This window comes from Vitis vinifera, chromosome 3 (genome assembly GCF_030704535.1).
Source record: "Vitis vinifera cultivar Pinot Noir 40024 chromosome 3, ASM3070453v1".
NCBI classification, from domain to species: domain Eukaryota; kingdom Viridiplantae; phylum Streptophyta; class Magnoliopsida; order Vitales; family Vitaceae; genus Vitis; species Vitis vinifera.
Window position 1 is genome coordinate 517,825 of NC_081807.1, and position 21,116 is coordinate 538,940.

At 40.4% G+C, this 21,116-nt stretch overlaps 2 protein-coding genes and 1 pseudogene across 2 annotated transcripts; 1 reads left to right on the top strand and 2 right to left on the bottom strand.

The window, feature by feature from the left end:
- The first annotated feature begins 31 nt into the window (after nucleotides 1–31).
- On the top strand, nucleotides 32–1,936 carry LOC100253771 (cytochrome P450 84A1). Its single transcript, XM_002275155.4, has 2 exons — nucleotides 32–983; nucleotides 1,155–1,936. The coding sequence occupies exons 1-2, from the start codon at nucleotides 57–59 to the stop codon at nucleotides 1,776–1,778; spliced, it is 1,551 nt and encodes a 516-aa protein (XP_002275191.1). The 5' UTR covers nucleotides 32–56; the 3' UTR covers nucleotides 1,779–1,936.
- A 1,165-nt stretch (nucleotides 1,937–3,101) lies between these two features.
- Nucleotides 3,102–13,550, bottom strand: LOC100248674 (uncharacterized; annotated as a pseudogene).
- Nucleotides 13,551–14,442: 892 nt separating this feature from the next.
- Nucleotides 14,443–20,260, bottom strand: LOC100243531 (uncharacterized). The gene is made up of 5 exons (XM_002266965.4): nucleotides 19,927–20,260; nucleotides 18,800–18,969; nucleotides 15,718–15,826; nucleotides 14,916–14,985; nucleotides 14,443–14,825 (listed from the first exon to the last, which is right to left on the bottom strand). Exons 1-5 carry the CDS (start codon nucleotides 20,111–20,113, stop codon nucleotides 14,705–14,707), a joined length of 657 nt encoding a protein of 218 aa, XP_002267001.1. The 5' UTR covers nucleotides 20,114–20,260; the 3' UTR covers nucleotides 14,443–14,704.
- Nucleotides 20,261–21,116: the final 856 nt, after the last annotated feature.

Genomic DNA, 21,116 nt, shown 5'->3' on the forward strand with positions numbered 1-21,116 from the left:
ACAGTCATGACTGTATAAATACTCTCAGAAATCACGCTGATTCACAACATCCAGTCATGGCATCTCCTCTGCAGTCTCTCCTCACCTTTCCCTCCCTCTTCTTCCTACTTTTCTCTCTTTTCCTTTTCATTATTTTCTTAAGAAATTTTTCAAGAAAACTCCCATATCCACCAGGGCCCAAAGGCCTGCCGATCATCGGAAATATGTTGATGATGAATCAACTCACCCACCGGGGACTAGCCAATCTCAGCAAGGTGTACGGTGGCCTGCTGCATATGAAGATGGGAGTCTTGCACTTAGTGGTCGTGTCCACCCCGGAGATGGCTCGTGAAGTTCTCCAGGTGCAGGACAGTGTTTTCGCCAACCGGCCAGCCAGGGTTGCGATAAAATATCTGACATATGATAGAGCGGACATGGCCTTCGCTCAATACGGACCCTCTTGGCGGCAGATGAGGAAGATTTGTGTGATGAAGCTCTTCAGTCGAAAACGGGCTGAGTCTTGGGCGTCAGTGAGGGAGGAGGTGGATTCAACGCTTCAAAGTATCGCCAAGAGAGGTGGGTCTGCTGTTAATATTGGTGAATTGGCGTTGGACCTTACCAAGAATATAACGTACAGGGCTGCGTTCGGGTCGAGTTCGCGCGAAAAACAGAAGGAGTTCGTGAAGATTTTGCAGGAGTTCTCGAGGCTTTTTGGGGCTTTCAACTTTGCAGATTTTATACCCTGGCTGGGTTGGATTCAAGGGAAGGAGTTCACTAAGCGGCTGGTCAAGGCTCGAGGATCACTTGATGAGTTCATCGATAAAATCATCGACGGTCACATTGAAAAGAGGAAGAAGCAGAATAACAGCGGAGATGAAAGTGAAAGTGAAGCAGAGTTGGACATAGTGGACGAGTTAATGGAGTTTTACAGCAAAGATGTTGCAGCGGAAGACTTGAATTCTTCAATCAAGTTCACAAGGGATAACATCAAAGCTATCATTATGGTAAGAGATTCGCAAAAATCAGCCACTGAAAAATTATTTTGTCTTGTTTCAAAACTTTCATCTAATAAATCCAAACATTAGAACTGTACTTTTCCTTTGACCCACTTTTTTTTATAAATGAAAAAAGGCATTCAAGTGGGATGGTTTTGGCTTAAATTGGTGTTATCACAGGACGTGATGTTTGGTGGAACAGAAACTGTGGCATCGGCAATCGAGTGGGCAATGGCGGAGCTCATGAAAAGCCCAGATGATCTGAAGAAACTGCAGCAAGAATTAATAGATGTGGTGGGCTTGAACCGAAGGTTACACGAGTCCGATCTGGAGAAGCTCACCTACCTCAAGTGCTGCATCAAGGAAACCCTCCGGCTCCACCCTCCAATCCCAGTCCTCCTCCACGAGACCGCCGAGGACAGTGTGGTGGCCGGATACTCAGTCCCAGCACGCTCAGATGTCATGATCAACGCCTGGGCTATAAACCGAGACAAGACCGCCTGGGAGGATCCGGAGACGTTCAAGCCAGAGAGGTTTCTGAAGGACGCACCTGATTTCAAAGGGAGCCACTTTGAGTTCATTCCATTTGGGTCCGGCCGGCGGTCGTGCCCGGGTATGCAGCTTGGGCTGTATGGATTGGATCTGGCTGTGGGTCACCTTGTTCATTGTTTTAGCTGGGAACTGCCTGATGGAATGAAGGCTAGTGATCTGGATATGAGCGATGTGTTTGGACTCACTGCTCCGAGGGCGATACAGCTGATCGCAGTGCCGACTTATCGCCTGCAGTGTCTGCTCCTTGAGTGAAAAGGAGAAGAAGATCGTGTTGGTGATGGAGGCCTGTAATGATATTAATTTTCTCTTCTATCTACAATAAATATGCATGTATTTTGAATTTTAGATCTCTAAGACTTGGTTTGTTTATGCTTCAATATTAAAAATAAATTTTGAGAATAATTTTTAAAAATAGTTTATAATAAATTTTTGGAATATTTTGAATATTATCATCTTTTTTTTTATTTGTAATAATTTATTTTTTCATATTTATATAATTGTTCTCTTAGAATAGCCAACAATTGAAATTGGTCAAATATGTTGTCGGAGGGGTACTTATTTATAATATAAAAGGTTTAAAATTATTTTCATATTCTTAATTATTACCCTTAAAATTTGGAAAACCTATTTTTTTAATTTTTATTATCAAGCATATTCTTAATTTCTTAAACTCGTTTCACTTATTAGTCATTTTCTATATAAAGATTAAATAATTTTAGAATGTATAAATTAATAACTTTGGATACTAGATCTGGCCTCAAAAGGTCAAGGTCGGCCAGTGAGACGATGGGGGATAAGCTTCATCGTCGAGAAGAAAATAGCCCATGATCTAATAATGAACCATTCTGATTAGTTGATAATATTAGTTGAGAATTTTTTGAAAGATTCCTATGAAAAGTTTCATTAACACCTAATTCATGTCGAGTAGACCTTGTTTTGTTGTTGTGAGAATTCTTAATTCGTGAATTGTTAATTTTAATTATATTTCATTAAGATACAAACTATACTGATCATAGATAATGCAAGTGACAATATAAACAATAATATAAATTACAAATAAGTAAAGAGGATAAGAAAAAGAGAAATGCAAATTCAAAATTTGGAAGTGGTTAGGCTCAACCACACTTACATTCACTTATATTTTTTAAGCAGAGCGCACTTAAAAACTCTTTTTTAAAGCTCAAGTAAAGTTCAATAAAGATTTGAAACTCAATACATGATTTTAAAGCTTTTAAACAGGAGTTGAAAACCCAGAGTAGCATATTAGGCATAGTATATTTTGAAAAACCACTTATAATATATTTTAGAGAGATATTTTATAGTTAAAATGTATTTAATAGTGATTTTAGAAAACGTTTTTAGTTTTTCTAATATTTGAATGATAAAAAATTTTAAGTATTAAAAAAGTTAAAAACAATTTCTAAAATTACTGTTTAGATCGAGCCTTTAATTATCCAAAAACACTTTTGAAAAAAAAACACTTTCAAAAAAATTACTTGAATGAAAAACACTAGAAACGCTTTTGAAAAAAGACACTTTCACAAAAATTACTTGGAATGAAAAATACTAGGAGGAATCAATTGAAACAATTGAAGATGACAAGCACCATCATAGAAAACAAATAAATGCTTCATACCCTCTTTCGAGATTTAAATCTAGACGGTGGCCTGCAGTGATCTTGTCCATCTCATGCCTATTTCATAGGGAAATAACATTTGATGCGGTGAATGTGAAAAAGAGAAGGCAGAACTTAAACCCACACAAAATGCAAACCTACCTCACATCAATGCGCATTTTGTCTATGTCATTACGCAGTTTTTCAGTTTCTCGTTGCAGTAGAGAAAAATGGTGCTCCTGCGTCAAGATCAAAGCATGAATAAGAATTAAAAAAAATAGATTGATGCAAAAATATGAAAAGAGGCACATATCTCTAGATGAAAACTCACTTAGAGTGAGTTTGACAATGATTTTAAGAAATATTTCTAGCATTTCAAGTGTTAGAAAAGGTACAAACACTTCTGAGAATCACTGTCAAATGCACAAAATCATTTTTAAAAAGTAAAAATATTACTTATAATATTTTTTGAAGAAACATTTCATAAGTAATTCTCCTAAAAATATTTCAAAAGAATGTTTCTACTAAAACCACTTGAAAGAAAAATACTATCAAATTCACTCTCAGAGTTCGTTTCACAACTTTTTAAAAAACAGGTCTAACCTAAAAGATGTTTTGAAAAAAAAAAAATAAATAATTTGACAAAATTTAAAAAATATTTCTAAAAAATTTTAAAATGACTTATATTGTTTCCTAAAGAAACACTCGATTGGTGATTCTCCCAAAAACAAAGTTAGAAGAAATATTTTCATAAAAAAAACACTTCAAAGAAAAACAGTACCAAACTCATTCCAGTCACATCAAATACTGCTTTAAGAAGAAAGATTTTGGAGTTTGATTCTAGCATATTAATATCAATTGAAGTGTTGGAATATAATCCAAACTCTAGTTTTTTTTTCCCATTCCAAAATGAAGATCACAAAATAAAACACCAAAATTTTGAAAATTTCAAGCAGATGTGAAGTCCTTTGGGAATGATTGATTTATGGGAGTGGATTTCAAAATTGGAACCAAGGCTCTGATTTGATCCTAGAGTTTGGGCATCACCAAAATTGTAGTTGGAATTTGTTGGACCCAATAATATGAGAATCCATGCTGCTAGGTTTTCTAAGTTTCAAGCAGTTGTACACTTGCTCTTCATGCAAAAATTCCAATTCAATCTCCATGTCCAAATAACAAAAATCAAATAATAATAATAATAATAATAATTGCAAAATTAGATCAAATAAAAGAATTAGTACCTGTGAACCTTGCACTTCCACCTTAAACTTGGAGAGATTTGATTCCTGTAACATGCTAGCCTAAACAAAAATTCATGCTCAAAATGATGTGGGGTTCAAAACTAATTAGCAAATAAAGGAAAAATTCAATACCTTCTGCAATTCTGGTTTGGAGACTCAAGATTGAGCCAAATTTTCCAAGGTATCATTTAAAACATGGGTCAAAGCAGTCGTTACCGCCTCAGCTTGTTTTGATGGCATGCCCTCTGCTTCTAAACTCTTAACCTGTAAACACATTGTGACATATTTCTTAGTCCTTGAAATCAAATCTTAGCTAACACAATGAAAAATGTTCTTCAAAGATGATTGAAAACACCAATGTGGTGTCTGTTGATGCCTCGCGTCCCAGGGATCCACGCTGCTGCTAAGTGGACGCGCACTTTCAACCAAGAATGAGTTCTGGCTCAATCGACCCTGCAAAAGATGTCCGGACAGGATGTCCGAACACACCCTCCGATGGTTTTGTTAGTCATGGCTTAAAAGATCAAGCTCTTGACCTCTTTTCTGGGGTAGCTTTCTTACCTTCTTCTTTGTGTGAAGGCCCTTTTATATAGTGTCAGAAGCTCTACTCCCCTCTTTAATAGTGGGAAGACTTTTTGGCTTGTCATGATGTCCTCAAGGTGGTGGCAGAGTCATCATCACCTTGCAGGCGGCTCCTACGAGAAACTCCTTCCTCTTATCCAAGACATGTCCGACTTCAGGTGGCCCAGACCCCTCAGAGTGGACCCCTCCAAAATGGATCACAGTAAGAAGTGCACCTACCATAAGGAGCATGGACACACTACGGAGACGTGCAGGAGCCTCCATTATTTGGTGGAAAAGCTCATAAACTATATCCACGGAGGACCACTGGATGAGGAGTACGACTCCAAACGAAAGAGACAGAGGCTGTTGCGTGCAGCATCAGTGCTTGAGCGCGTCAACTCTATACGGCCTGGGATAACTGGTAGGGGCCCCTGACCCATAGATGGAACAATCATTTTCCCCCCGATAGAACCCACACGGATATTACAACCACACTGCGACGCTCTCATCCTATCCTTGGGGATGGGAGACTTTGACGTGAGACGCATCCTAGTCGACCCAGGCAACTCGGCCGATCTTTTACAAGCGTCGGTAATTAGTCACATGGGACGCGATCTATCCGACCTTGAAAACCCTGGGCGAATCTTGTCTGGATTCAACGGAGCGGCGACTACCTCCTTGAGAGACATTGTGCTGCCGGTCCAAGTAGACCCAGTCACTCTCAACGTACAATTTTCGGTGGTACAAGATTTATCACCCTTCAATGTTATCTTGGGGCGCACATGGCTGCACTATATGAAAGCCATCCCCTCTACTTACCATCAAATGGTAAGCTTTCTCACTGAAGATGGGCAAGTCGACCTATACGGCAACCAGTTGGCCGCTCGCCAATGCTATCAGATAGCGCGAGAAGTAGGGACCAGCCAGGAGGACAAACCCCTCCCTGAGCCCACCAACGCACTTAACCAATAGCAATTACTGAGTCCGGCGGACAAAGATCCCCTGACAGCGGATCCCTTGCGAACGATACAGATTTCGGAAGAAAGTACTCACTTCACACATATTAGTTCCCTTTTGACACGCGAAGAGGCAAGGAACATCCAAGACACCCTTCGACAAAGCCATGACGTCTTTGCATAGGCGTATTCTGATATGAAGGGAATTCACCCCTCCATCGTCTCTCATAGGCTTAACGTCTTGCCAACAGCGAAACCTGTCCGACAGAGGGTCAGACGTTTTCACCCAGACAGGCAAAAACTTATCAGGGATGAGATTGACAAGTTGCTGGAAGCCGGATTCATTAGAGAAGTGGAGTACGTATCCGAACTGGTTGGCAAATGTAGTAGTGGTCCCCAAAAAGGAAGGCAAATGGCGGGTGTGCATCGATTACACCAACCTCAACAATGCATGCCCAAAAGACAGTTTCCCTCTACCGCGGATAGACCAAATTGTAGACTCCACCGCTGGACAAGGAATGCTCTTTTTCTTGGATGCCTTCTCCGGATACCACCAAATCCCCATGGCCCCGGCCGACGATGAAAAGACAGCCTTCATAACGCCACACGGACTTTATTGCTACAAAGTCATGCCATTCGGACTCAAAAACGCTGACGCTACCTATCAGAGACTGATGATGAAAATCTTCAAACTTCTGGTCGGTCGCACAATGGAGGTATACATCGATGATATCGTGGTTAAGAGCAAAACCCGAGGGGAACATGCCCTCCACTTGCAAGAAGTCTTCCACCTCTTAAGGAAGTATGGCATGAAGCTGAATCCATCCAAATGCGCTTTTGGCATAAGTGCTGGAAAGTTCCTGGGATTCATGGTCAGCCAAAGAGGGATAGAGGTTAGCCCGGATCAAGTTAAGACAGTCATGGAAACACCACCCCCCAGGAGTAAAAAGGAGTTACAGCGCCTCACAGGCAAGCTCATCGCACTAGGGCGCTTCATAGCCCGCTTCATTGATGAATTGCGACCCTTCTTCTTGGCAATACGAAAAGCCGGTGCGAACGGGTGGACGGACAGCTGCCAGAGCGCTTTCAAAAAAATCAAACACTACCTCATGCAACCACTCATTCTAAACAGCCCCCTCCCTGGAGAAAAATTGTATATGTATCTGGCTGTATCAGAATGGGTCATTAGCGTTGTTCTATTCCGCTGCCCCTCACACAAGGAGCAAAAACCTAATTATTATGTTAGCAGAGCGTTGGCTGACGTAGAAACAAGGTACTCAAAGATCGAGCAAACGGCTTTGGCCCTTCGAAGTGCCGCCCAGAAGCTCCGCCCTTACTTCCAAGCCCACCCGGTGGTCGTGCTCATCGACCAGCCCCTTCGCAACATCTTGCACAAGTCGGACCTAATCGGAAGAATGCTTCAATGGGCTATAGAGTTGAGCGAGTATGGAATTGAATACCAACCAAAATTGTCCATGAAAGGGCAAGTAATGGCTGACTTTGTGCTGGAATACTCCCAAAGACCTGCTCAACACAAAGAACCACGCGAAGAAGAGTGGTGGACTTTACGGGATGATGGAGCCTCTCGATTATCAGGATCGGGAGTAGGGCTCGTGCTGCGATCCCCAACAGGAGAGCAGTTGGAGGAAGCTATCCGACTAGGATTCCTCGCGTCTAACAATGAAGCAGAATATGAGGTCATCCTATCCGGATTAGATCTCGCCCTGGCCCTGTCCGTCTCCATGCTCCGAGTCTACAGCGATTCCCAACTCGTGGTAAGGCACGTCCATAAGGAATACGAAGCTAAGGATGAGCGCATGGCGCGATATCTGACTAAAGTAAGAGACATCCTACAACGGTTCGCCGAATGGACCCTCGAAAAAATTAAACGAAACGATAATGAACGTGCCGACGCCCTGGCAGGGATAGTCGCTTCCCTCCCCATCAAAGAAGCCATATTATTGCCCATACACGTGCAAACCAACCCCTTCGTCACGGAAGCATCCACATGCAATACCATTGAGGTGAGCCAAGCCAACGGCCAAGAGTGGACGGAAGCCATAATAAAGTATCTCCGGACAGGCACTTTGCCCGAAGAGCCCAGGCAGGCACATAAGACCAGGGTACAAGCCGCCCATTTTACCCTAATCGGGGGGCACCTTTACAAACGGTCCTTCACAGGCCCCTATCTCAGGTGCCTAAACCACTCAGAAGCCCGGTAAGTGTTAGCTGAGTTGCATGAGGGGGTGTGCAGCAATCATTCCGGAGGTCGATCTCTAGCGCATCGGGCCCACTCGCAAGGATATTATTGGCCCACGATGAAGAAAGATGCGACAGCTCATGTCAAAAAGTGTGACAAATGCCAGAGGCATGCACCCATACCACATATGCCATCGGAGACATTAAAACCGATTTCTAGCCCCTGGCCCTTCGCGCAATGAGGGATGGACATAGTAGGACCCCTACCAACTGCAACTGCCCAGAAGAAATTCTTGCTCGTCACCACAGATTATTTTAGTAAATGGGTGGAAGCTGAAGCATACGCTAGCATCAAAGACAAAGACGTCACCAAGTTCGTATGGAAAAACATCATCTACTGCTTTGGAATCCCTCAAACCATTATAGCTGACAACGGCCCATAGTTTGATAGCATCACTTTCCAGAATTTCTGTTCGGAACTCAACATCCGGAATTTATACTCCACACCGCGTTATCCTCAAAGCAATGGACAAGCAGAGGCCACAAACAAAACCCTAATAACTTCCTTAAAGAAAAGGCTCGAGCAAGCCAAAGGGAAGTGGGTAGAGGAGCTACCTGACGTCCTATAGGAAATACTCCCTTCGCCCTCGCATATGGTATGGATGCAGTCATTCCTACATAAATAGGGCTACCCACTATCCGGACTGAGGCAGAACGGCAGGGTGATGCAAATGTGGAACTAGGAAGAAATTTGGACTGGGCGGACGAAGTGAGAAAGAGTGCATCCATCCGGATGGCCGACTATCAACAAAGGGCAGCCGCTCACTATAACCGCAAGGCAAGACCCAAGAGCTTCAAAAGTGGAACGCTGGTCCTCAGGAAGGTTTTTGAAAATACTGCTGAAACGGGAGCAGGAAAATTCCAAGCCAATTGGGAAGGCCCCTACATAGTATCCAAGACAAGTGAAAGCGGAGCCTATCATCTACAGAAGCTAGACGGAACTCCGCTGCTCCGTCCATGGAATGTATCCAATCTTAAGCAGTATTATCAATGAAAGGAACGGAAGAGAAAGCAAAAGAGACAGAGAAAATGTAATGTATTTGTAAGATAAGGAACAAAGTGTCTTTATAAAAATAGCTGCCCCATATGCAGCAAAACAAAGGAAAAATTATAAAGTCCGCACAAAAGGAAATCTCAGCTAGACGGATCCCCAGGTGCCGCATCCTCCTCATCAGAAGGGAAAGAAGGAATATCATGCATAATTTCGTGCTTCTTCATACAACAGCGGTAGCCGAAGAAGTACATCTCGTCCGCCTGCTGCTAGTATTCTTCTTCCATCTCCTTCTTCTGGGCGGCGAACCTAGCCTCCATCTCCTCCTTTTGAGCCGCCAGACCCGCCCGCAAATCCTCTAACTCCTTCTTCTGAGCGGCGAGGCTAGCTCGGAGTTCTTCCGTCTCTCTTTTCAACTGGAGGTTCTCCTGCCTAGCTTCACTGACTTGGCTCTCCAAGGCTTCCTTTTCTTTCTCTAGAATATCAGCCTCAGCTCGGATAGCGTCCTTCTCCCCCTCAACCCGGCACAGCTGCTCCGACCCATCCACCACAGCTTTTCGGCCAGTGGCCAACTCAGCCTCAACCTTCTTCAACTGGGCGCGCAGCTCCTCGACGGCACCCAGATGCTGGGAGATAAAGGCACGCATGGCCTCTGCCACCTTCAGCCGCTTGAAAAGCTGCTCGCGTGTGCGCATCATGTGGCGGATGCTGGTTATAGCCTGGGCAAAGCGACAACAAAACAACAGACAATGTTACAATAGAAAAGTGGTAACTGCTAAGAAACAAGAGAAAAACAGCAAAAAAGTATTTACCACTTCAGCAGTCTCTAGGATCGTCCATTCCTACAGGGGCTGAATGCAGGACACGGCGGACTTAGAAGTACCAAAAGGGAGTCGTGCCTCTGCGTCTGTGAAGCATGGCACCCCCTTCAGCATCTCCATCAGTTCCTCCCAACTTGGAGAAACTGCTGCAGCATGACTGCTCTTCTCTTCCGGAGCCTCCTCACCGTTCGACGCGTCCGAAACCCCCTCTGACATAGAGGTGTCCACCACAACAGGGGAGCGTAGGCCTGAACCGTGGCCGCCGCGCTAGATCCTACGGCATCACTTGCACTGGCACCATCCCCGTATGAACGGGTCGCAGCTGACGCCGGAACCTTTGGCGTCGGTTCCTCCCCACCCCGATCCGGGCAAACTTTCTTAGCTGGGGGAGGCCCAAGGTCGAAGGGGACGTGCAACCATTTGCCATGTCTGCGCAGAAGCCTCGCCCTAAGGTCACTTGTGCTTCTCATTTCCTCTGGCTCGTCCATGACCTGCAAGCCAGCAGACTTCGGTTCAGGCTAGGGAGAGCTAGGCTTCGAGTGGAAGATTACAAGCTGAAGGGAACTGGAGGTGGCCTCAGGTTCCTCAGCCTCCTCAGACTCCGGGATAGTGTGGTCCGACCGGTTGGGCCCGAACCTACAAGACGAAGACGAAGCCTCAGGAGTGGGGGTCGCTATCCGGAGCACCTGCGCAAGTGTCTTCTTCGTCTTCTTCTTCTTCTTTTCCTTTGTGGCCGGGGGACAGGCCGCTGGAGAAGAGTCGCGCCCCTTCTCACCAGGTGCTTTCCTTAATGTCCCCTCCTGCCTCTTCTCCTCTTGCTGGTCAAGGCGTTCTTGACGCGCCTTTGCGTCAGCCTCGTGAGCCCTCTCGTAAAAAGACAAATCTTTCAATACAAAATGCTTCCCAAGCACTACCCGTTTTGGCAATCGCCTAAGGAGAATGTTGGTGACGTACGGTTGAGGCTCCCGGACTACCGCCAACAGGTTCCGGGCAATGAGCAGCGTCTGATAATGCCTCTCAGCTGCAGTGATCTCGAATAACTTGTTCAAGCGGTCGAAAGACGCCTTTTCCACCCACTCGACCAGGCGACCCCTCTTGGACGTACCTACGTTGCCCACAACCAAAGACGTTAGCCATCTGATAACATTAAACTAAGAGAACAACAAGTGAACGTCGGACAAACTCCGCAAGCTACCCTACTCGGGAGCGCTAGCGAACGGTTTGGGGAAAACGCTCTCTCCGGATGCTCCGACAGTCCAGCCCAAACACCCTTGACTAATACATGCCCCTTGGCTCCCCCCTTCGTCGAATCTAGAAGATGAGTCACCAATTGGAGGGACGACATATAGGCAGCCAGGCTGAAGAGGTCAGTCTTTCCCTTCTTGATGGAATAGATGAAAAGGACCTCCAGCAGCGAAAGGTCCAAGTTAAACAGCATGCTCAGAATGCTGCACCCCATCAGCACCCGGACTATGTTGGGATGGATGTAGGCCGAAGAGATCTGGATGAAGTGAAGAAACTCTTTGAACAAGGACGGGAGAGGGAACCGGAGCCCCGCATTGAATTGCTCCTTGGAGAAATAGATAGCGTTGTCCGCAGATTTCTCAGTGGATATGGCCTCTCCATCCACAAGCTGAACGGACACGCCATTCGAAATGCAGAAGCGTTCACAAAACTACCTCACGTTCAGCTTGTCAACAGGCTTTTCCGCATAGACCACCCCGAAAGCGTTCTTTCCGCTCTGCCCGACCGCACTTGATGAAGCTACGTCCTTTTTCGCAGGCATTTTAAAGCGTGGGGCCGAAACGGAACCTGCATGGCGGGATGCCAACAGTAAAAAAAAAAGGACCTGGCCCCACAGCCCTAACAGCAAAAACGCCGAGAAAACCTAAGATACCCAACATCCCCATCCTAACCCTTGGCTCTACCCCAAAGCAAGATCGGTCACCCACAAAAGGTGCAGGGGGGCAACAGGAACCCTAACGCACCCAAAACAAAACCAAAACCCCCCGAAAAATCCTTGAACACCAGTACCGACCCCCAGTCACAAGTAGCTTACCCAACAAGCCAGAAACAATCAAAAACAAACACAAACGGGAAGAAGGCAGAAATAGAGAACGTACCTAGCGCAAACTGGCAAAACGGAGATGAAGCCCGCGATGCAGTCACCCTCACGACACGAATGTCGCTAGCAGAAGCCCTAGAACTTCACTTACAGGCGAAGATACGCAGAAAGCCGAAGAGAAAGCACTACCAACAGAAATGCAGAAGGAAGAAATGCAGGCGTAGGGGGGCTCGGTCTGCTATTTAAAGGGAGACAGCCCCTCGGTATTCCAAACGCCTAGCCGTGCCGTTATTGAAAAGACATACCGCCTGGGAATTCCCAAGGACGGCGGCTCGTCATAAATGTCCTTCCTCCTTTTCGCCTCCGCACCGCCACGTGGCCCAATGAGCGCAAAAAAACAACCTAAGTTTCAAAACCATCATTTTTTAACCCGCCCATTCTGCCCAGGCAAAATCGACAGGTTAAAAGGGGGGCATTATAGGGACCCCCCCCCCCCCCCCCTCCCCCCTCCCCCCACGATGACACGCGGCGCGCACAGCCATCCGAATCACCTCTATCGGGGTCCCCCAGGGGAGGGAGGAGCACCCTGCACTCTCAAATATCATACCCGGGCGACGCTCCATCCTATCCGGATCATTGACTGTAAGGAGAAAGCCTTGCTGAGTCATCCCAAACAGCCTGTCACAGCCCACGTTTCGCCGCCTACAAAGCGAAAGGACAGGAGGGATGGCAAGTCACCTCCCATGATATCTAACAGCCGCCTGCAAGGTGATGATGACTCTGCCACCACCTTGAAGACATCATGACAAGCCAAAAAGTCTTCCCACCATTAAAAAGGGGAGCAAAGCTTCTGACACTATATAAAAGGACCTTCACACAAAGAAGAAGGTAAGGGAGCTACCCCAGAAAAGAGGTCAAGAGCCTGATCTTTTAAGCCATGACTAACAAAACCATCGGAGGATGTGTTCGGACATCCTGTCTGGACATCTTTTTCAGGGTCGATTGAGCTAGAACTCATTCTTGGTTGAAAGTGCGCGTCCACTTAGCAGCAGCGTGGATCCCTGGGACGCGAGGCATCAATAGTGTCTTCAAAATTTTCTTTGAAAAATGTGAAGATCCATCCCTAAAAAGTTGGAAATAGGAAATAATCAAGCTGACAAAAACAAAAGTGATTAACACAAGAAAAGCATAAAAATTTCCTTTACGGCAACCAATTCCAAAATAGCAGCAATTACCATTGCCAATGTATCAACGAGAAATGCGCGCTTTCCACGAGCATTTCCGAGCTGAGAAATCTGTCTGCAAGCAAATGGATGAACAACTGACCCATTCCATTCAAACAATGCCCCCAATCTGATAAAAGAAAACGCTCTCCTCGATCCAAACATTAAGAATTCTCAAGAACAAAACTAGTAGAGGAATAAGCAAATTGCGGTGAAATTCTTTATCTGAACCGCGGATGTGAGAGAAAAGAGAGAAACCGCCAAAACCTGGAGGAAGGGGGTGGTTGAAATTGAAAGCCTATGACGAATCTTTCTACCATTTTTATAAGAAGGCTTCCTTGAAAGCTTTGCAAACTTCCTCTTTTCACCTCCCGCGGAAAGTGTTCGTTCAAAGGCCCGATGGGTGGGGATTACTTGTAATATAATTAGAAAATTACATAAAAGTTGAAAATAAGCCAAAAAATAAATGTTTTTTTTGTTATTTATTTATTATGAAATTTTATGCCATTAAATTATTAATTTTAGTAGGGTAATAATTCCTTGTAGAATTATAAATATTAAGTATTCAAGAAGTTCTTGAATATTAAATAACTTTTAACTTTAAGGGCATACTACCCTTTTGTTATATCTTATCATCTATGTTGGTAATAAATATATTGTATTTTTTAAAATTCAAGGAAAAATATGAAAATAAAAGGAATTAAAAAGTGAAAGAAATGGAAAATAAATTTAAAGTGAAGATATTATCCTTTATATGTGATATGTTGATGATAATATGTTGTATATATTTTTTATCTTATATTTGATTATTGAAAAAATAAAATAAAAATGAAAAATACATTTAAAGTTAATAAATTATTTATATATATATATATTTAAATTTAATATTTTATGGTACACTAAATATAAAAAAAAATTAATATATTTTTCTTTAATATTTTTTGTTAACTAAATGTAACGTAATAAAAACTCATGGTATACCAAACTATTGAAGCGCATGGTTAAATTTAAAGTTATAAAGAGAGTTTTTAAGATGAGTAATCAGGAAAAAGAAAGCCTATTAATATTTTTTTTAGGCAGGAAGATAGATAAGAATTACTACAATCTCAATCTGGCATGTAATCCACTGAGGAGGGGGGCAGTGGAAAATACATTTGCTCTCTCAAATCAAACTGCATTACTTACTTAAACAATGAAAATAAAATTTATTGATAAATAAAACCATTGTATAACCATGTACTGAACCAGGGTATAGTAAAACAATTCCCCTCCCCTTCCCTTGCACAACAACAAAAGGATTACTACATCTTTATGATAAAGAGGAAGGGGGAGTTTTGAAAGAAGATTTCCAAATTGATTAGCAACAATAAATATAGCATAGTGCCACTTCTGCAGCTTGGATTCCTCTTCTAACATACATCCTAACCCAAACTCTCTCCAATCTTACTTTGGTCTTCTTCGGTAAGGGTATAGAATGTCATCCAGACTCTCTTTTAGATAATTTCCCACCTTATTCACATTCCTGGCAACACCTGATGCCACCAGACTTGCATTCCTTACAAACCTGCATTGTTATTCACAAGCATTAGATTTCGGGTTTTCTGAGAATAAATTGGAAGACACTGTATGTATTTGAGATGAATTATTGGCTTGCCTGTTCAAGTACTCATTCCCTGTGGAATGTGGCGGTTTATAGGGGCGAGGTTGAGGAAAAGCATGGCTGTCTATAACATAAGAATAAACAGAAGGCAGAAGGTCAAAAAACTTGAACAATAACATTATTTAAAACATTGAAACCTCAAGAGGAAATAGAACCATTATTCAATAAGAAGGTTTATCAAGGTTGAAAGTTGGGAGGTGATGTTTCAGTAAAACCTTGAAAAGAAATGGATGATATGAGCAAATGAGCAGTAAAGAATGTGACTCCTTGTTAACTATAGAATCATAAACATTCCTCATATCATGTCCTCAAATTTAGCAACCATTTAGAAGCTACATGGAAAATGAAAACAACCTTAGCACTTGTTTAATTCTTTGTAATTATGAGTTTAACAATTAGTGCTACAAACCCACTTTACAAGAAGAAATTTATTGATGCTAGAATGGATCTCATTTCCTATAATTTTTTTTTTTCAAATAGATACAACAATACATAATTTTTGTCTCCTTTTCCTGAAGGAAAAAAAAAACAAGGAATAAAATGTTAGAAATCCAAAAGGGAACTCCCAACACTTCTGTGGATTTGAAAGATGTTAAACAAATTTGAAGCATAATATGTTATTCAAAGTAGAGAGTTCCATTTTCAACAATTTGAGTGACAATCAATGGTTATTGCCATTTATTTCTTTTCGTGTTGGTGCATTTTTGTGTGTAAAAAAATAAAAAAATAAAAATCAAACTATAACATAGAACATGACCAATGAAAAAGAGAACAAAAAGTAAATTGCTTTTAATACCTTCTCTTCTCTGAGCAGGAGCAGGAACATGGTTAGCGGACCCATGGTGAGCAGGAACATGATTAGCAGACCCATGGTGTGCAGGAGAAGTTCTCTTGTCCAACAAAACCTACAAGAAGCAAAGCAAGATAAATTATAACTTGACAAAAAGGAGATAACACATGTAAGCAAGAGCCTGATTATTAGAAAATTGAATTCCAAATCAATCAAAATCTATTTAAATACAATCCAGATAAAAAGTAAGGAACTTGAATATAATGTAAACCAAACCGGACACAAAGCTAGATGGTTGGATTATGAATTTACACCACTCACTTATTTGTACAAAAAAGAACAAAGAAAGAAATTCAAGGATTTCATTAAAAAATCTAGGCAAAAGAACATACATGACTGAGCTTCTGTAAATTTCCATGAAATTTAATGCCACTTCACAGTAATCAAGATTCAATTTGCATTCCATCTTTCAAACCTTGTACACTTGCATTAAGCTTTTAGTTGTGCATTTCCAAAACATAATCATGCTTCAATACGACAATAAAATTTAAGCCAAAGGTAAATCCTAGTTTGCATAACTTCTCTCCTCATCCTAGTTTGCATAAGGAAATTTAGAAGTTTGAGTTAAAAACACTCACACACAAACACTTACGACCTATTTAATAACGTTTTTTAAAACAGTTCTCAAAAAATAGTTTATGAGAGCAGTTTTTTAAAACAATCTCAATTATCTCTAAGAATAAAGATCTATTTAAAAAATCATATATATAAAACACAATTTTCTTGGCTTCCTCTCCATGAAACAATGTACACTTATGCACAATGCAAAAGTTCCCACAGTATTCTCCATTTTTTTTTTTGAATTGGCAATGATACAATTTTATAAACAAGCGCCATAGAAACAGCCCATCAAGGAACAAAGGATGTATACCACAAGAGCCAAAGAAACAATAAAAAAATGGAGCTAAGGAACAACCAAAATGAGAGTACAAAAAACAACTTTATCCCATAATGAGACCCCAACCAATCAACAAAATCAATTAAATGTACAACTTTACTCATAAAAAAAGATTACTAAGAAATAGGCTCTTCAAAACACAAATAGGTCATTCCTTATCCTCAAATGACCTTCGATTTTTCTCTTTCCATATTGTCTAAAAGATGCATAAAGGAACAACTCTCCAAGCCCTTTTACACCTTTTTTCTGATGAATGATCCACGTCACCCTAGCAGAGCCTCTCTCATTGTCACCAACAACACCCAAGGAACACCAAACAAAGAGAAGAACAACCGACAAATAACCCTTGCCTTGGAAGGGTGAAGAAAAATGTAATGGATTGACTCTTCAACTTTACATAGGAAGCATCCATTAACCAATGTCCACCCTCTTCTTTGAAACGAATCAAAAGTCAAAATCTTTCCCAACAAGCTTTCCACGAAAATAAATTTGTTTTAGATGGAATCTGTGAATTCCAAATGACCCCCATTGGAGAAGGAGTTAAACTTCCCAATCCCAAGGCAACATAATGAGACTTTACTGAGAAGGTATCATTCCTCAATCCACACTACCCTATACTACTCTTTTTTTTTTCTTTTTTTTTTTGTAGGTAAATTATTGTCCCCATTGGTACTTGAACCCGAAACCTCCCACAAACCCTCCCCATACCCTATCCTACTCTCTATTCACTACCTTACCTTGCAATCTAGAGAAAAATTGTTCTACATTTTCCAATTCTCAATCATTAAGCTGTCTAGAAAAGTAAGGGTTCCAATGGCCCTTTTCCTTGTTTGATCTCTTAAATCAGTCACCCAAGCCTTTTTTCATAAGGCTAAAGCATACAAAGATGAAAAAGAAACACACAATGACTCATCCAAAACTTCACCCTCCTCCCATTACCCACAAAAAAGGAAATTCCACTATTAAAGATAGCTCAATCCTTCCTAATAGCTTTTCGTAACTCAACACCATACTCATCTCTCACATCACAACACGACCACCTCCCTTTTTCCTCTCCATATTTTCCACATATAACCTGTCTCTAGAGAGCTCCCCTTTTCATCACCAACTTCACTTGCACAAAAATGCTTTATTCAAAGAAAGACTTCCAACACCCAAACACGCCCACACACCACTTTCCTTTCTCCGTGCATACAGTTGACCACTTCACTAGATGAAATTTATTGTCCAAAGTCTCTTTGAATCCTCTCTAGTATCATTCCAACTTTTCTCAAAATGGACAACAATGACATAAAATAGATGGGGAAGCTAGATAATGTGCTCCGGATCAAAACAAATCTTCCCCCTTTTTCTGAAATATATTGTCTTTTTCCACATAGACAACCTCTTGCACAATTTCTCTTCCACTTCATCCCAAGCAGCCACTAATTTAAAAGAAATGCTCAAAGGAAGCCTCATATACACCCCAATTCATAGGCCAATTCCCCGACATTGTCCACCCTCCCAACTCTAATTAACTCACTCTTTTCCAAATTAATTTTCAAACCAGAGATGATTTCAAACCACATGAGCAATCAGCTTAAATGAACCATTTGGTCTTGAGAAACCTTACAAAAACAAGGGTATCACTTGCAAACAATAAATGAGACACCTCCCCTTCACCCTAAAACCTGACAGATGGCCTCCATCCTTAACCATCTATAGAAGGCAACTAAGGGCCTCCATTGCTATAGCAAATATGTAGGGACAAAGAGGATCCCCTGCCTCAATCTGCTTAAACTTTGAAAAAAGGCAAAAGGGATGTCATTAACAAGTACCGAACACTTTGCAGAAGAACTATACCACACAAAAAACAATCGAAAACACCACAAATTTGTTTTCAAAAAGCAACCTATTTTAAAACAAGTTCTCAAAAAAACTGTTTTCTGTCAAAATTTCACCAAATGTACTTTCTAAGTAAGAGAAATGTTGTCAACACCAGTTTCCAAATAGACCCTTATATTTTGGCATGCATCACTAAAAATATAATCCAACAAGGTATATCTCAACAAATTTTTTGAGTTAAAAATAATCTGTTTACCACATTTCTTGTATGAGGAAAGATAGAAAAAATACATCTGAATGTAATACCTCAAGACCAACACAGAATGGCAATTCTGCTTGTTTCTCTTCCTGATCAGCAGATGGATTTTTGTTGTCCAAATACACTGAGTAACCAGCGCAAGCATACCTGAAGTCTGTAAGACTTCGACCCTCTTTAGAAGCTTCCAACTCAGATTCTCCCACAATATAGCTTGGTACTGTTCATAAACTTTAAAATTAATACAAATATAACATATTTAACGAATATAACTCTTAATTAGGCACGAAACGAATGATCAATGCATTAAAAAAAACACCAAAAAAAAAACTAGCTACTAAGATTAGAAATTAGTGAAATCTCTTAACATGGTTTCTTCTATACATACATATTCAGTAAGATATGAAGCTCTCCATGGGTCAAAACATTAACAAGCACTTCAGTATGAGAATGAAAGGCAACAAATATCTAGAAGCACCAGGCACATCAAAGCGACTTATCTCAAGTAAGGATTAAGGCCTAGACTCCACAGCTTAGCACAGAAAAAGCGCATCTATCTATTCACAATGCGGACCTATTTGCGATTTAAAAAGAGTCTAAAATTTGGTTCTCTGGATGGATATCAAGCTATGACATTGGATCTATCCAAAGAGTAAAACAGGAGATTTGATTCATGATTCAACATTATTGCTTCGCAAATATTGTTTTAGAGACTTGACTAAAACCCTAGAACATAAAAAAATCAAAGAAAAACCAACACAGAAGTGAACCCCTCCAATGTACCAACAGTGATTTCAAGATTAGTGACCTGAAGCTTTATTTGCATCGCCTTTCAAATTCTATATTGATACCACACACTTGAAGCCACTCCATGAGTATGACATACATGCTATAGAAAAAAGCATCAATTCCTACTTTAATTAAATCAATAGCATCACAGATCATGCCCTAGAAAAAGAGGTAAATTTACATTACACAAATGGACCTGACGTTTCAATCTAATCCCATATTGAAGATCCTAATCAACCATAATGCCAGTTAGCACTTAGCACCACACAGTGCCGCGTCAGATTAAATTTCTGATTTTTCTTCGATCTTCCTCCAGTTTCCTCAGGAGTCAAACAGAGAGAGAAATAAATACAACTAGAAAAATATGCATATATAGGGAGAGAGGCACCTTGATGAAGGGTTCTACTGATGCCGATGCACCTAGGGTTTTGAGACTTGGATTTGAGAATAGACGAGTAGTATAGACATCCCTTGCATGACTTGCCCTTTGATCCTCTAACAGGGTTAGGGTTAGGGTTAGGGCTAGGGCTAGGGCTAGGGTTAGGGATTCCGTCGTCTTCTTTATCCATCTCCATCTTTCGGGTTTCACTTGCAGTTGCAGATGTGTTTCTCTCTCCCTATGAAGCCACGCATAAGTTCTTTATAGGCATCATAAGATCATAATACGATACTGACTCTCAGTTCTAGTGCAATTCCAATAGGGCCATTCAAGATTCCAATTTAAAAAATAAATAAATTATATATATATATATATATATATATATATATATGAAAAATAAATAAATTATTAAGAGCTCGTTTTGGATGTATTTTCTATTTTTTTATTTTTAGAAATAGAAATTAATAAAATAAAAGGTCTAAAATCTTATTAAAAGGTTATAGATTTATGTCCTAAAAATTATTTTTAAAATTCTTTTATATTTGAGATAGAGAAAATTTTTAATAATTTGATTTTTTTTAATGATTTTTTAAAAGTAATTAATATATATTTTATATAAAAATTATTATTAAAAACAGAAAATACTAAATATACATTAAGAAATATATTTTCTTTATACTTTTATAAAAAAATTAATATTTTTCCATTTTTAATGTAGTATTTTTTTATCATATAGTGAAAGATAATTTTCTTAAGTTTTATGACTAATTTGAAATAATCAATATATTGTTAATATTTATTTTCTCCTAAATTGATTAATTTATGAGTGAGTTTGAATGTATGATTATTTTGTTCTAACGAAATAATATTATTATTTTAAAAGACTTAATAATTTAATTTATATCAATCTTAAATCTTTTTTTATAAAAATAATTTTTGATTTAAGTAAAAATAAACTATCTATTTTAACTTAATACTTAAAATCATTTTTAATTTTAAGTTATGATATTAAATTATTTTAATTAAAAAAATAAAATTAATATAAATTAAATCATTAAATCGATTTACCAAAAACCTTCAAAATCAAGAAAATTGTTTCAGATATTTGAATTTTTGAACAAAATCCCAATCTAGAAAATAATTAAACGATATTCCAAAAAACTAAGAACTCTTTCAAAATTAGTTTTCCAAACTCAAAA